Genomic DNA, 16,157 nt, shown 5'->3' with positions numbered 1-16,157 from the left:
TAGCAAAGTAAAGATGATTGTGATGCAACATTGTGGCTGGTCAACTGCCAGCGAATAGCACGTTTGCTGCTGCAGAAGACCGACATCTTTGCCAATAACAGGATGCAAATGGTGCTTGAGAAATTTCATTGAAACTAACAGATTCAACATTAGATGTGACTCCTGAACTAATTCTACCAGAAGCAGTACAAATTAGGCAAAGTTACACTCTAAACACTGCGAGACAAAGGTATGGTCCAGTGGTTTAAGGCGCAGTATCAGCAAAGGCGTGTATAGACTACTCATTATGCAGAGATGTCAACTGTGTGAATATAGCTGCAATCAAAAAATACAGACAAGCTCTGTTCAAACAACACTTCTATGTGGTGTACCAGCTAAAGGTGAATACTCACACAAAACGTAATAGAAAGAGAATAACAGTTGTAATGCAATTTCCTCATTCAGATATTCTGAAAATGGGTGGAAAATGACAAAAACAAGTCATTGGCAGAGTCTCGATCATGCCATTCACTCTGGGCTTGCCCCATGAAACATGGCAGCATGAATTAGTATGTTTGAAAAATGATCAAAATGCTGACAACTCTAATCAGGATGCAGTAGGGTGCTGGCTACGCCCTTTTCACAAATGACCCGCCCTACCATCATGAAATGCCCCATGCACACTCTTGAAGATGCAAACTACTAACATCTACTTGATTCAAGAGTTGTACCAAGTTCACCTCCACATGTGTGTGGACACAAAGAGAGATGGCAATGTGATGGTGTTGTATGAAAGGGCTCTCAGTCAAGAAAATGAAATGAGGGAATGATGGTTGTATAGAGGACAATAGAGACCCTGAAACCACCAGCTTTCACCATTGGTCTGCCCAGTTCAATGGTAACCTGAAATGAGTCCCCACCCAGGAGTCTAATGTAGAACTTGTCTAGCCGATCCCTCAGGACCAGAACAAGTAGCACTGACATGGCCAATAGGTCTCATCTTTGTGCACTATTGGCTTTGCCAATGGTTTTTACCCTTGCTGACAAGAACCCAGATGCTGTGCAGCATGGCAAAAAAAAAAAAAAAACGGAAAAAGATGCTATGACACAGCGGTTACAACACGGGGGGCTGCAGGAGGGAAAGCAACACTGCAGAATGAGGTGGTGGGAAAGAACATGGCCTAAGGGAGGGAGCAAGTGGGGGAAACAATACAGAGTGGGGTGGAAGCAACGCAGGAGGGGAGAAGTTACAGGTGAATAAGAATGAGGGCGTGGGTGAGGAGAAGCAATGGGTGGGTGAGGAGAAGCAATGGGTGAGAGAGCAATGTGGGGAGCTTGGAAAGAAGCACACAGGCCACAGAGAGCAACCTGGAGTGAAAAGGGGAGGAGAAATGCACATGGGAGACAACTGGAAAGCACATGCTATTTATAGAGTGCTCTTTCACCTGGGAGGGTATTTTGCAGCTTAAGGCCGGGGCGAACCTGCTCTGACCAAGGGTTAGGATGGGGGGCAGATTCGAAGAGCACGTCTTCAGCTTGTTGAGGAATTTGGGAATTGAAGAGGCAGCTCTAGTGTATAACGGCAGCTCATGACACTTTAGGAATGATGTAGTAGGAACAGGCTGCTGGATCAGGATCTGTGTGTGTGTGAGTATGTGCCTGGCTGGAGGTGTCTGGTGGGTTTGGTGGAATTGATGTGGCTATTAAAGTAGACTAGACACTTTGTGTGCAAGGATTCCATGGAGTTTACCCCCCCAAAAAAGTAGTGCTTGAAAAGCAAACAGTGGAAGCATTGAAGCCAGATGATGATGATGGTAAATAGGCAATGCTCCGTGGGAAGGAAAAACACAAAACTGACAAGCTGGGACACAAACAAGAAACAGGCAAATTAGAATGACTGGAACGTCGACCAATAGTAAGCAATGGGTGGGCTCCAAGTCTCTGTAGGTCTCGCTAAGACAGTGCATGCACTGTCATTCTGGCCTCCTCTCCTCCCCTCCTCCCCTCCTGTGTCCACTGACTTTGGAGGGCTGACCAACAACTAGGATATCATGTGACTTACCCAATAAGTCTGGAGCATCCTAGACTGAGACTGAAGAACCATGTATGATGTGTTAAGTGAGGAAAGTTGTGATGATCCGGGAAGGAAGCAGAGTGCTTTACAAAGGCTTTGAAAGGCAAGATAAATCTAGACACCTAACAGATAAGCCATAACATTATCCACAAACGTCTCAAGAAAGTAAGCATTAATGATTGGTCAATATTTGTTAAGTTAGTAAGCTTTTTTGCAAGAAAAAGGGACAAAAACTTTTGGGCAACGTATTTTTTTTGCTGCATTCTGTTTTATATATCTACAAATACTGACACAAGTAGAAGAAGTAGAAGAGGACAACATATGTGCGGACAGTAGAACATCACAGAGGCGCGCTGATGACTAGGATTGGAAAAGGAGGGGTGTTGAAAAAGAATAGAGCTGATCTTGTGGAAAGGAGTAAAGATTGGTAAATAAAATGAGCTGTAGGATGATGGGGTATGCAATGTAAAGCAAGAGAAGAAGGGACGTACGGAGAGAAGGGGCAAGCCCACCAAGCACAACAGGTGAAGCGGGCGTACAGCGGGTTACTTCCCATAAATGGCAAACAAATGATCTCTATAATACTAAAACAAACTTGGGGAATAAAGACAATTTTGCAAAATAATAGGCCTTTACCGGGTTGGATTAGAAAACAATTTGCTGAAGAATGTTTTTGGGGAAAGTTTCTCGAGAACAGGTTTCCATCAGTTTATAATACTTCAAGAACATATTTAACGTGTAAGTCACTGTTTCACCTTCAGCCCGGATGATTTAATTTCTGATTTGCTCTCAACCCTGATTGATTGAAATGCTGCCTATAGTTTGGTGGTGGTCCTCCCCTGCTTACCGGTCTATACTTTGCAAGAACAACTGCTAAGCCTCACTTACCTATCATCATAATAGTAGGTGTTTTTGCTTGCGGCGCCGCTTCTTCCTTTTTTTTTGACATCTTGTCATGGTTATCAGCTTTCTTTCTGCTTCTGCTTCTTTTTCTGCTTCGGCTACGATTTCTGCTCCGGCTACGATTTCTGCTCCGGCTACGATTTCTGCTTCGGCTACGATTTCGCCTGGAGCTTCGGTCTCTGCTTCTGCTCCGATACCGGCGATCCCTGCGACGACGACCATCAGAACTTAATGAGCCAGATGATGAAGAGCGCCTTCTTCGTCTGTCATAGTCACTGCGATAGCTACTTCTGTAATGGGGACTGCGAGATCGCCGGCGATATGATGTCGAATGAGAACTTTTAACATCTTTCCCTGAAGACCTTGGTCGAGAACGAGATCGGCTGATAGAGCGATGTTTTCTTCTGGTAGGCTTTGTGGGATCTGTACATAAACAAAATACATTTTTCTTTTTTTCAAATAAACTGTTACAGTGGCTGTCACATTTGTTAAACGTGGCACATGTAGCCAAAAGGACAAAACATGAACACCAACTTTAACCATGCACCCACAAATCCCTGAACTGCTTGAAGGTACTAAAGAAAAAGGAGGATAGACAAAAGGAAGCGCACACTAATTCACAAAACATGTACTCAGGAGATGCTGTTTTCAACCTAGGGACACTTTAACCCTTTCAATGCTAGTGACAGAACGGTTCCGTCACGAGCGCCGGTTGGGCTGTGCTTATGACGGAACCGTTCCGTCACGACCACACCCGTTATTAAGAACCTTCAGCACAGCGCGAAAATTTGCGCCGCGCTGAAGGTGTTAAGGAGCCATTGATTGAAAGACCACGTCTATTGTTTACTTTTATTTACTTAAGCGGTTTGTAATACTGTAAAAACTAAATCCTCTCAATGCAGGGGTAATTCATTTTACTGAGGATGTTGGAAGTAAATCATTCCACTACAGGGCAATTACTCATCCAAAATTCTACACTGGTTTAAGGACATAAGCTCAGTTCATGCTACCACAGTGACAAGTGATCTTGGAAAAGGAATACATCATTACCTGGCTCTGGGATACCTAGAATGGTCATCTTTGCCAAACTCTCCTCAGTCACTTCATAACTTCCCACCATTTCTTGCATTATCGTCTCATACATCACATGCGCTAGTCCTGCTTTTGCAATTCCTACAAAGGAAATGAGATATGAAAATACAATTTGACTTTTAAACGTTTCAGATAAATACAGTGAAAACAAAACATTTCTAATTTCTTCCACATAGAATTCAGACTGCAAAATAATGCACTGAAACAGACTCACACAGACCCCAACAACCTCATATAGAGTACACCACATACCTTAAGAAAGCACGCAACAAACCGCTAAAAGCTTCAAGCTCACCCTACATACCCGCTAATAAAGGCTTCTCCAACGAGTAGCTTGTGATCGACTAATAGGTCTCCATCTGCCTGTAAGCAGCTCTCCTGTGTGCAGCCCAGACTACTAAACTAGACCACTTTACTTGGTTGAATTAATGTACATATGTCAAAATTGTGTGTTCAAATCCCAACCTGTGCATCTTCAGAACCCATAAGCTGATGTTTGGAGAAAAATGGCAAGATTTACAAAATTAATTCATAGCTAATTTTAAGTGATAAATCCTGTGGCAATACCTATTACTAATATTGATCGTTTTGTGCTAGGAGCATTGCAGCTGTGGCTGTTAAGTATTACCTACGTAGAGGCATTCCAATTTGCAAAGCCTTTTTTCTACATTAAAGCTGGCACCCTGTCAGAGGCACTATGGTGATCAATGCTAGTAATCCTATATATGGTGGCCCCCGATGTCATCTTGTCTGGTGTGCTCACTACGACCACTCTAGTAATATTAGTAGGTCGCAATGATTTTTGTAGGGCAGAGCAAGATTCAGATAGAACTGAGATGGCAATAAGTGACGACGAACACATACCACCACAAACCACACCCCTTTAGGTCCACTAGGGCGCAGGCATAGCGCGCCCGACTGTTGATAACCCCTGACACTTAGCTTTGCACACCAGATACGCAGGCATGGGTGTGAACAACTGCTCATTACTATGTCGATAGGCTGAGCACTCCATTTAGCTGAATAGATACGAATTTCTAATTTGTGTAGATGTGACAGATAAAGAGTATTTTTAACTTGAGCCAAATAGAAAAATCCCTGGAGGAAATTTAGCAAGGCTTCACACTATCCTTACAACCTTTACACTCATGTGGTACATCATACACACCACTTTACTAATAACCCGACAAAGAACCCAAGTATACTCTACAAACTGAAATGAAAGGCTTACACTGTTTTATTTATATAAAATCTCTTTGGTCTCAAAGTTTAAAATGCCTTCAACAATAGAAAGTACTGGTGGAACTGATGTTACAGGGAAGGTATGATCATTTTTCTTCTCCCAAAGCATAACCATCATCAGCCAGGTTCAAGGTCAGTGAGTAAAGTCCACCCGGCAAACACAACCTCCCCCCAGAAGCTGACTGAGATCACGTGATCCGCATTCTTTCCGCTTTAGCACTTCAGATAAGCCTCGCCCCTGGGCCGGGTACCGTAACACAATGCGCATGAGAGGATTCAGGTGCAACTAGTACAAAAATAACGTTTTTCTTTCTTAAGGCAAACTCAACCAGAGCATGTATGGTTTTTTTTCTTCACTTACAGCTTAAGTATAGAAATACCATACATAGATCAAAAGGTATTACGTACGAATCAGAAAACATTGGAGGAACAAATGAGGCAAAATAGTGGGGGCAGGTGGCAGGGAGATGCAAGTGAGACAATAAGCTTCAATAAAGGGTTTCAAATGCAAGAGCTGATGGTATGTACTTGCAGAGCAGTAAAGGTACGCGCTCACACTGCTACAGTCATCAATAGAACAGTCCAGAAAACTAGTGAAATGTTTACTCTTGTTAACACCATTACGGTTTATTTGATGAACTTGAACAAAGAGTGGATTAAAAAATTATTTTCCTATTTCTCATAATCAATGTTCAAGGATCTCTGTCACCAGTGCAGGGAAACGCTTTGAAAATTAAGGGCCTCCATGTACTAAGACTGAGAACCCCCCTATGCAACTTCACCGATCTCTACTAATTATTGTAGAATGTAAAACACTACACAATAGGTATCACAATTACTGTGGCAGAGTAATACATATACCTGCCCTCAGCAAGTCTTACTTTTTGTGTACATAATTTTTGGAGATCCTGTCCAAAAACAACATCTAGCAAGCTGCAGCACTGGTGGGGATAGCACAGAGTATGCCTGTTTATCTCGGCAGGATTCTCAGCAGCCTGGCGTTCCTTTATCTTTCAGCGCATGGCAAATTCAAGGACAGTGAGGGGAGGTAAGTTTGGCAATGCAGGACAGCTGCGGGCCACTTCGTCTCGCTTTTAGAATTATACTATTAAGGGAGTCACTGGCAGTCTTCTTTATTCCTAATCTCCTTCTGGTTTTATAAGGGCTGGGCTTGGATAGTGTCTGGATCTAGATCAGTCAGAACTAGGGCAAGTTATAGATGAAAACATCCAAGGAGGGAAATACGATTCCTACCAGTTAGACTATAAAGAATAGAGCAACCACCCCGCAGTTAAAGCTCTGTGTGATGCCTTTACCAGACAGCCTAAAGGGTAGTCTCTCTGGGCATCAGCAGCAGTAGAAAGAAACCGCAAAGCACAAGTTACTACTTGTGTAACGATATATCTGTAAGAGACATTAGTTAGTGATAGATTCCTTACCTTAGAATATCCCCAGGCGTCAGACTGGATCCGGAAAGTTTTGCGTAGCAGTACCCTTGCGCGTCGGTAGGCGTCGTCTGCGGCTCCGCTTCCGTCGTAGGCGCCGTGATGACGTCGTCGGAGTACTTAGACGCCGCCTCCGCGTGCTGACGTCAGTTCTTAGCCACAGCTTTTCCGCGCCAGAAGCGCAGAGCCATGACAAAAACCGACACTGGTGCCAAGAAACTAGGGCCCTGAAAGTGTGTGACCTTAACCCTAGATATCGGTTCGCAGAACGGGGAGGATGGGTGGGTCGGTAAGGAATCTATCACTAACTAATGTCACTAACAGATATATCATTACACAAGTAGTAACTTGTGCATCTGAAAGAGACACGTTAGTGATAGATTCATTACCTTAGAATAGATACCCCAGCAATACCATCCCCGTGGTGGTGGGTCTGCGAACCAATATTTACACCAGAAAGTCCTGGAGAACGGAACGGCCGAAGTAGCCATCCCTCCGGACTGGACTGTCCAGGCAGTAGTGCCTTGCAAACGTGTGCAACGAGGCCCACGTAGCTGCCTGGCAAATGTCCTGCAAGGGCACACCGCGGCCCAAGGCAGTTGTAGTGGCCGTGGCTTGAGTAGAATGAGCCCTCAGCCCAACAGGGGGTTCCTTCTTAGCCAAGGAGTAACACGCCTGGATGCACATGACAATCCATCGAGAAATGGTCCTCTTGTGCACCGCTTTCCCTTTCTTAGCGCCCGCGTACCCAACAAAGAGTTGATCATCCACCCGGAACTGGCGTGTGCGATCCAGATAGAACGAGAGCGCACGTTTTGGGTCCAGACGGAGCCTCTCCTCCTCTCTCGAGGGGTGCGGAGGCGGAAAGAAGGTGGGCAATGTGATGGACTGCCCAATGTGGAAGGCCGTGACCACCTTAGGCAAGAAGGAGGGCCTAGTCCTCAAAACAACCTTGTCCGGATGGACTGAAAGGAAAGGAGGCTTACAAGAAAGAGCCTGGAGCTCACTCACTCTCCTGGCAGAGGTGATGGCTACCAGGAAGGCAGTCTTCAAAGAAAGAAGGCGAAGAGGACAGTTGTGAAGTGGCTCAAAGGGAGCGCACATCAGAAATGTGAGAACCAGGTTCAAGTCCCACTGAGGCATCATGAAGGGAACAGGAGGAAAAGTATGAGTGATGCCCTTCAGGAATCGATTTACGATAGGGGACTTGAAAAAAGAAGGTTGGTCAGGCAGCCTCAGAAAGGCTAAAAGAGCCGAAAGATAGCCCTTGATAGTGCCCAGAGCAGAGCCCTGCTGGGCAAGAGAAAGAAGGAAGAGAAGAACCTCAGAGAGAGGGGCATTGAGGAGATCCACAGCCTTTGCTGTGCACCATGCCACAAATCTGTTCCACCTGCAGGCGTATACCGTCTTTGTGGGGGGACGCCTGGCTGCCAGAATGATGTTGCAAACTTCAGGAGGCAAGTCAAATGGCCTCAACTGTCGCCGCTCAATCTCCATGCATGGAGGTGAAGACTGGACAGGTTCGGGTGGAGGACCGTCCCCTGCTGCTGCGACAGAAGGTCCTCCTGAAGAGGCAGACGAACCGGGGGATCGACTGACATACTGAGTAGCTCGGGATACCAGTACCTTCGTGCCCAGTCCGGAGCCACAAGGATGACTTGTGCCCGGTCGCGCTTCATCTTCTTCAGCACTCTGGGCAGAAGAGGTATAGGCGGAAAGGCGTACAACAGACCGCAGCTCCACTCGTGACGAAAAGCGACTCCGAGCGAGTGCCGCCTTGGAAATTCCAATGCGCAGAACTGATGATATTGCGCGTTCTCTTCGGTGGCGAATAGATCTAACCAAGGCTCTCCCCATCGCAGAAAGAGGCCTTGCGCCACGTCCGAGTTCAGACGCCATTCGTGATCCATCGAGCACCGACGGCTGAGTTCGTCTGCCCTGGCTTTCAGAGAACCTGCCAGGTGTTGAACCACCAGAGTCACGCCCTGATGTTCCAGCCATTGCCAGAGGCGCAGAGCCTCCTGGCATAGGGTCCACGACCCCACCCGGCCCTGTTTGTTGCAGTACCACATGGCGGTGGTGTTGTCCGTGAACACCTGCACTGCACTCCCTCGGACAGACGGGAGGAATGCTTTCAGTGCCAGACGAATCGCCCGTAACTCCAACAGATTGATATGGAGCCGGGACTCCGCCGGAGACCAGAGTCCTCTGATCTCCGCCTCTCCCAAGTGGCCTCCCCAGCACTGGAGGGACGCGTCCGTCACAACCACGTGCTCCGGTTTGGGAAGGGAGAGGGTTCTGCCGTTGACCCAATCACGGTCCGTGAGCCACCATTGCAGCTGTCTCGCAGTGCCCTCCGAGATCAGGACATGGTCGGACAGGTTGCCCCGGTGCTGGGCCCACTGAAACTTCAGGTCCCACTGCAGAGCCCGCATCCGCCACCGTGCGTGATGCACCAGAAGGATGCAGGAGGCCATCAGCCCCAGAAGCCGCAGCGTCAACCTGACCGAAACCCGGGATAACGGCCCGAAGATCGGAATCAGAGCCTGAATATCCCGAACCCGCTGTTCGGGCGGGTAAACCCTAAACTGCGCCGAGTCGAGAACCGCTCCGATGAAAAGGAGCTTCTGAGAGGGGCACAGGTGTGACTTCGGCACATTGATGGACAATCCCAGCCGGTGCAGGAGATCCGCCGTAGTCTGGAGGTGGTTCACGACTGCCTGGGGCGAGCCCGCCTTCAACAACCAGTCGTCTAGGTAGGGGAAGACTGAAACCCCTAACCTGCGCAGGTGAGCTGCGACCATCGGCATCACCTTCGTGAACACCCGTGGGGCGCTGGTAAGGCCGAAGGGGAGCACGGTAAACTGAAAGTGCTCGAGGCCTACCGTGAACCGCAGGTAACGCCGGTGGGCCGGCAGGACGGGGATGTGGAAGTATGCGTCCTGCAAGTCCAATGCTACCATCCAGTCTCCTGGGTCTAGGGCAGCCAAGACCTTAGCTAGTGTCAGCATTTTGAACTTCTCCTTCCGGAGGAAGCCGTTGACGTTCCTCAGATCCAAGATAGGGCGTAGGCCCCCTTTGCCCTTCTTGGGTACCAGGAAGTAGTGGGAGTAGCAACCACGTCCAACTTCTGGCCCAGGATATCGCTCGATGGCCCCCTTGGCCAAGAGGGCCGACACTTCCTCCTGCAGGAGCCGCAAGTGATCCCCCGATACGCTGTGCTGTTGCGGTGGCATGGCTTGAGGGGTCGTCTCGAAGGGGAGGGAGTAGCCCCTTCGGACGATCTGCAGCACCCACCTGTCCGAAGTGACTGTGCGCCAGTGAGAGTGGTGATGGCGAACCCTGCCTCCCACTGGCGTCACATAGGCCGAAAAGCACGGACTAGGAGGGTTTAGAGGCGGATGCTGCGGGGGCAGGTGTGGACTGGCTCCGCTTGTTTCTTCGACCACCTCCACGGCGGTTTCCACGGCCGCCGCCGCGCTGGACGACAGTCTGCGGCGAGTGGCTGGCGGCACGTGTGGGGGCGCCCCTTTCTTGGCCACGAAAGGAGCGAAAGGCACCCATTTACTGGCACGGGCCAAGAGGCCCAAGGACTTGGCCGTAGCCCTGGAGTCCTTAAAGCGCTCAATCGCGTGGTCTGCCTTGTCGCCAAAGAGGCGACGGCCATCGAACGGCATGTCCATGAGTGTATTTTGGACGTCTGCCGAGAAGTTGGCGGATCTCAGCCAGGCGTGGCGTCATATCGCCGCCATCACTCTGCCCAGCGAGTCAGTAGTATCCAGTCCGCACCTGATTGAATACTTCGCTGCGTCCCGGCCCTCCAGTAGGGCTTGGCCGAGTTTGGCCCGTACCTCCACGGACACTCTGGCAGCACTTCCGCTTCCCACAGAGAGTGGGTGTAACGGCCCAAGAGGCATGCGGTGTTGGAAGACCGCAGTCCCAAGCTAAGGGACGAGAACACCTTTTTGCCATAGGCCTCGTACCTCTTGGATTCCCGATCGTGGGGAGCCGTCGGGAAGGCGGTCTGGGAGTTGGAGGCCTGGATAACCAGACTCTCGGGGGTGGGGTGGGTGGACAGGAAACATGGGTCTCCCAGGGCCGGGCAGTGGCGTCTGGCCACGTTCCTATCTACAGGCGAACCTGTAGCTGGCCTGGACCAAGTGCCCAAAAGAACGTCCGTCAAGGCCTCATTAAACGGCAGCAGAGGCTCCATGGAGCATGACTGCGGCTCAAGGACCTCAGTGAGGAGGTTAGTCCTCACGGCCGCGACGGGGAGCTCAAGGCTCAAGGCCTTAGCAGCCCTCATCAACACCACACCCTATGTAGCGCCCACCTCCGAAGCCACGGTAGGAGGAGAGACGAATCCAGTGTCTGGAGAGGTGTCCAGGCCACTGGCCTCCCCAAGGTCTCCTGTCCAGTCCATGTTAGACTGACATTCCCTTGTCAGAGGGTCCTCAGACCCCTCCCAATTCTCCTCTTCCCCCATCTCCTGAGATTCAGGGTCATAAGTGAATGAGGACGGTTCATAGAAATGGAAATCTCCGAACGGCGTCGAGAGCGGCGCCGATAGGCGTCGTCCCGACGTCGGAACCGTCTGAGAGGAGGCATCGGGGCCGGCGCCGCCCGAGGACGACGCCGGAGGGGACACCACACGGACCGACCCCGGGGGGGTCGTAAGGTCCACCAGGGACGGTCCATCGCCCGAGGAGGGTCCAGCGACGCCGGGGCCGCTGTACTCTGTGGCGCCGGGCCCGAGGGCACCGGCGGTGTCGGGATCGTAGGGCCCTGCGGCGCCGGGCCCGAAGGCGCCGGCGGCGTCGAGGCCGAAGCACCTGACGGCGTCGGGGTCGTAGCCCCCGACCCACTAGGGCCCCCAGACGGGGTCACTGGGCCCGAAGACGCCGCGGAACCCGTCGGAGGAGAAAGGGACCTCATGGCCATGAGGAAACGCTCGATCTCCTCCGGCGTCGCATTCAGCCCAGGGACCGGGGGTATGGGGCCGGACGTGGCGCCCGGGACTCTTGAGGAGCCGCGTGGGCGGAGTCACCCGAACCCCCGGCCACATTGCGCGAGCGTCAGGGGGAGTCGGAAGAGCGATGATGTCTCTTCGACTTCTTGTGCTTCTTACCTGACGACTTGGCCCTGGAGGAGTGGCGCCGACAACCGGAGCTGTGACGGCTCCGTTCCCGCGACCTGTCCCTCGACCTCCCTTGAGACCGGGACCAGGACCTCACAAGGCGCGGGGCCGACTGGCGGATTTCGAGTCGCCTGCGGGACCGCTCCCGCCTGGCCTTCCTCGAAAGGGCCCGACAGTCAGAGCAGGCCTCGTCGTCATGGCCGACGCCCAAACACATCAGGCACAGGCGGTGGGGATCCGTGACTGACATGGTACGGTCGCACTCGTCGCAATGCTTGAATCCGGGCATCCCTAACGGCACCGTCGGAGTCGTAAAGACTTCGAAGTGGATCAAAAAAGATCACAAAAGTTTAGTCAAAAAGTGACTAGGGAACTGCTCTTTCCAGATCTGCGCTGGCTAGCGTGGAAAAAAGAAGAACTTGACGTCAGCACGCGGAGGCGGCGTCTAAGTACTCCGACGACGTCATCACCGCACCCACGACGCCGACGACGGACGCGGAGCCGCAGACGACGCCTACCGACGCGCAAGGGTACTGCTACGCAAAACTTTCCGGATCCAGTCTGACGCCTGGGGATATTCTAAGGTAAGGAATCTATCACTAACGTGTCTCTTTCAGATCCATGACACAAGGAATGGCAACAGAGTGCAGGTCCAACACTTTTTTCTCTCGTGCTGGTTGTGGCGGAGTGGGCAGGCAGCTCTTGTAACAGTACTGGGAGACAGTCTCCCAACACCACAGAATACATTCTCCCCCCAAAGGCAGGAGAATCAACTTGTGATGTTTTCGTTTTCTTAGAGAACAAGGGTTGAATAAATCCTCATTTGTGCTCTTGGGTTTCCAATTACCTGTATTGAAGTGACATTGTTCTGGCAATTGAAGGCAAGTCTGGAACACAGCTCACAACCAAACAGCAAGACTGGACGCACAATAACCCCAGCTGACTGGTTAAACGATCCTGCTGCTGGCTTGCCATTTAAGAAAAGACTTGAGCCTCTGTTCCACAAATCAGCATTACTGCACCAGATACAATTTGTATTGTGCACCTTGGCAAGGTAAGAACTTTAATGTTTCCTGGTGGCTTTTGCTAGGTCTCTAGTGTGTCTATAAGGATCCTGCAACCTGTGAAAGATTTTAAATACAGAGCATCTGTAGGTTTACGGTATATATTCTGAATACCTTGCAGATGCCATATGTTTGATGGTTTTCTCCCTACTCTGTCAAATTCATTATTTTTGTTTGGGTACCGTGGACAAGTAACCCCTTCCTTTGTTTGTAATGTATTAAAATGTCATTAAACGTACATTTTTGTTCTTTGCATTTCTGAGAGAATTGAAAGGCTCTGCTGAACGCTACCCAATTCGACAAAATGCTTTGATTATCTAAAAGAGTGCGGTTGGCAGATCTCTTTCAGGAAAATCTTATTCTGATATCACTTTGAAGAAAATCTTCACCTGATCTAAGCACACCTACTTCTCATAATCAACCAATGCAGATGTGTCAGAGCCCGTAGCCACTTATACTGTATGCAAGAAAGTTGATATGCAAAAGCAGCCACAATTCTCTTTTGCTATTAATTTAAGCATGCATTTCACCAGCCTTTTCATCATCTAATCAATAGGAACGAAATGTTAAAGGTTACAAAATGGATGCTGTGCGGTGGTAATAGAAACACTATGAACACAGATGTTATCCAATTGCTACCACACTTGCCCACTTTCCTATTTATACTCAATGGCACAGAGTTTAACACCTTCCATGCTCATGACGAGCTGAGCTAGTCATAAGGCACGGTGCTCCGGTGCTCATGACGAGCTCAGCTCGTCATGAGCCGTGGAACGCTCACACGCGGTGATAATTCCCCTGCTGTGCTGTGCTGAGCGTTCCACGGGAACCGGTGCAGTTGTGAAGAGCTGAGCTCGTCATGAGCACCAGAGCACCAGGGCGCTGTACGCGCCCCCGCACAACGGAGGAATTACCTCCCGCAGCGAAAGGGTTAAGCAAGGACCGAAGACAGACACCAGAGGTGAGCGATATGTCAGGCAAACTTGTTTGCAATTATTTCTTGGGTGCCCTGCTATTGGGTAATAGCAGGGCACCCAGGGCTGTCCAAGTGCTGAAGAAATACCAGGCTGTGCATATGATCTAGATTGTGTTAGAATTACAGATTTTAAGTGTCTACCTGATGATGGCTTACACAGTGTCTGACGTAAGTAGAGTGGCAAGGTGTCCCAATATTTAGAGGCAAAGCAAATAAAACTGCCACCAATTCGGGCCCGTCTGAAGTGGGGTTCGATTCTGAATTGGAGCAGGAAATTTCTAGCATCAGATTAAACAGCCAAATAAGGCTGGATGAGCCTTGAATGTGAGTGGGACCTTTACTGGGCAAGGCCTTAAATATCAACATCAAAGTGCCTTGAAGATGGATCGCTTGCATATAGGAAACCAGTGGATCGCCTGCAAGTGAAGGGAGACAGATTGCTGGGTCAAGACGTGAAGCTGATTTTTTGATTACTTGATGCCATTTCAACAGGTAACATGGAAACTCCAGGTAACAGGAATTGCTGTAGTCTAACCGAAATCTAATTAAGGCATTGACAACTGTCTTTTTTAACAGCAGAGAGGAAGGATTTTTCTACGTGCTTTGATCAAATTAAAGAATTTGGTAGAATCTGGGGTAATCTGGGAAGCTAAAGGCAGATTTTGTTAAAATCTTCTACCTAGATTCCTCACCATGGAGAAGGGTGAAGGGGGCACGCCCAGATCTGTCGGCCACTAGGACCAAAAGGAACAGTTTGCCAAACTTTTACCTACATTCACCTTCCACATTTTCTTGTACCATTAGGAAAGCAGAAACACCAGTGACACTTGCTACATCATTTGTCGTACTATAGCAACATTAACATCAATTGTCATGCTATAGCAACATTTGCATCTTTGGTGTCAAAGTAAAAAACAAGCATTGGAAATGCAATAGGTCTCGCATTAGAAAAGTTGGAGTTATTGGTCTTGTAAATGACATATTGTATTTATTTGTTGGTTTTTAAAATTGCTAAATTGATGGCTTTGTCATTTACAATGCCAATAGTTATAACTTTCGCGAATGTGACACCTATAGCATTTGGAATGCAACATGTTTTGTATTTACGTGACTTAGATGGCAGCTCTGGTCGTTAGGCCACATCTCTAGAGAGCAGGAGAGTGCAGCAGGGGAGAGAAGCACAGCAATGCAATAGGTCTCGCATTAGGAAAGTTTGAGCTATTGGTATTGTAAAGGACACATTTTTTATTTATGTGCTCGTTTTGAAAATAGCGAATTAATAGCTTTGTTATTTACAATGCCAATAGTTTTATCTTTCGCAAATGTGACACCTATTGTAACACAATATGTGTTGTGAGGGTGGGTGAGGGTGAGGGGTTGAGGGTGAGTGAGGGTGAGGGGTTGAGGGTGAGTGAGGGTGAGGGGTTGAGGGTGAGGGGTTGAGGGTGAGTGAGGGTGAGTGAGGGTGAGTGAGGGTGAGTGAGGGTGAGTGAGGGTGAGTGAGGGTGAGTGAGGGTGAGTGAGGGTGAGTGAGGGTGAGTGAGGGTGAGTGAGGGTGAGTGAGGGTGAGTGAGGGTGAGTGAGGGTGAGTGAGGGTGAGTGAGGGTGAGGCGTTGAGGGTGAGGGTGAGTGAGGGTGAGGGGTTGAGGGTGAGTGAGGGTGAGGGGTTGAGGGTGAGGCTGAGGGGTTGAGGGTGAGGGTGAGAGTGAGGGTGAGGCTGAGGGGTTGAGGGTGAGGGTGAGAGTGAGGGTGAGGCTGAGGGGTTGAGGGTGAGGGTGAGAGTGAGGGTGAGTGAGGGGTTGAGGGTGAGTGAGGGTGAGGGGTTGAGGGTGAGTGAGGGTGAGGGGTTGAGGGTGAGTGAGGGTGAGGGGGTGAGTGAGGGTGAGGGAGGGTGAGTGAGGGAGGGTGAGGGTGAGTGAGGGTGAGTGAGGGTGGGTGAGGGTGAGTAAGGGTGGGTGAGGGTGAGTGAGGGTGGGTGAGGGTGGGTGAGGGTGGGTGAGGGTGGGTGAGGGTGGGTGAGGGTGAGTGAGGGTGAGTGAGGGTGAGGGTGAGTGAGGGTGGGTGAGGGTAAGTGAGGGTGAGGCTGAGGGGTTGAGGGTGAGTGAGGGTGAGGCTGAGGGGTTGAGGGTGAGTGAGGGTGAGTGAGAGTGAGGGTGAGGCTGAGGGGTTGAGGGTGAGGCTGAGGGGTTGAGGGTGAGTGAGGGAGAGTGAGGGTGAGTGAGGGGTTGAGGGTGAGTGAGGGTGA

General features: G+C 49.8%; 1 protein-coding gene across 13 annotated transcripts in view; it reads right to left on the bottom strand.

The window, feature by feature from the left end:
* The window catches only part of LOC147673145 (uncharacterized), a 265,735-nt gene that overhangs the window by 157,008 nt on the left and 92,570 nt on the right, over positions 1-16,157 (bottom strand). For 12 of the 13 annotated variants that reach the window (XR_015302599.1, XR_015302602.1, XR_015302604.1 and 9 more), the window contains exons 4-5: positions 4,007-4,129; positions 2,942-3,379 (exon numbers count right to left, since the gene is read on the bottom strand). Coding sequence is in view for 7 of the 13 variants with exons in the window: in XM_086946893.1 (XP_086803019.1) it covers positions 2,942-3,379; positions 4,007-4,129 (561 nt within the window). In the remaining 6 variants the exon portion in view is untranslated. The remainder of the gene's footprint in view (positions 1-2,941; positions 3,380-4,006; positions 4,130-16,157) is intronic. The other variant, XM_086946897.1, reaches the window with a different exon arrangement.

Source organism: Lissotriton vulgaris, chromosome 12, assembly GCF_964263255.1.
Source record: "Lissotriton vulgaris chromosome 12, aLisVul1.2, whole genome shotgun sequence".
NCBI lineage: Eukaryota > Metazoa > Chordata > Amphibia > Caudata > Salamandridae > Lissotriton > Lissotriton vulgaris.
This window is presented reverse-complemented; position numbering and strand designations above follow the sequence as displayed.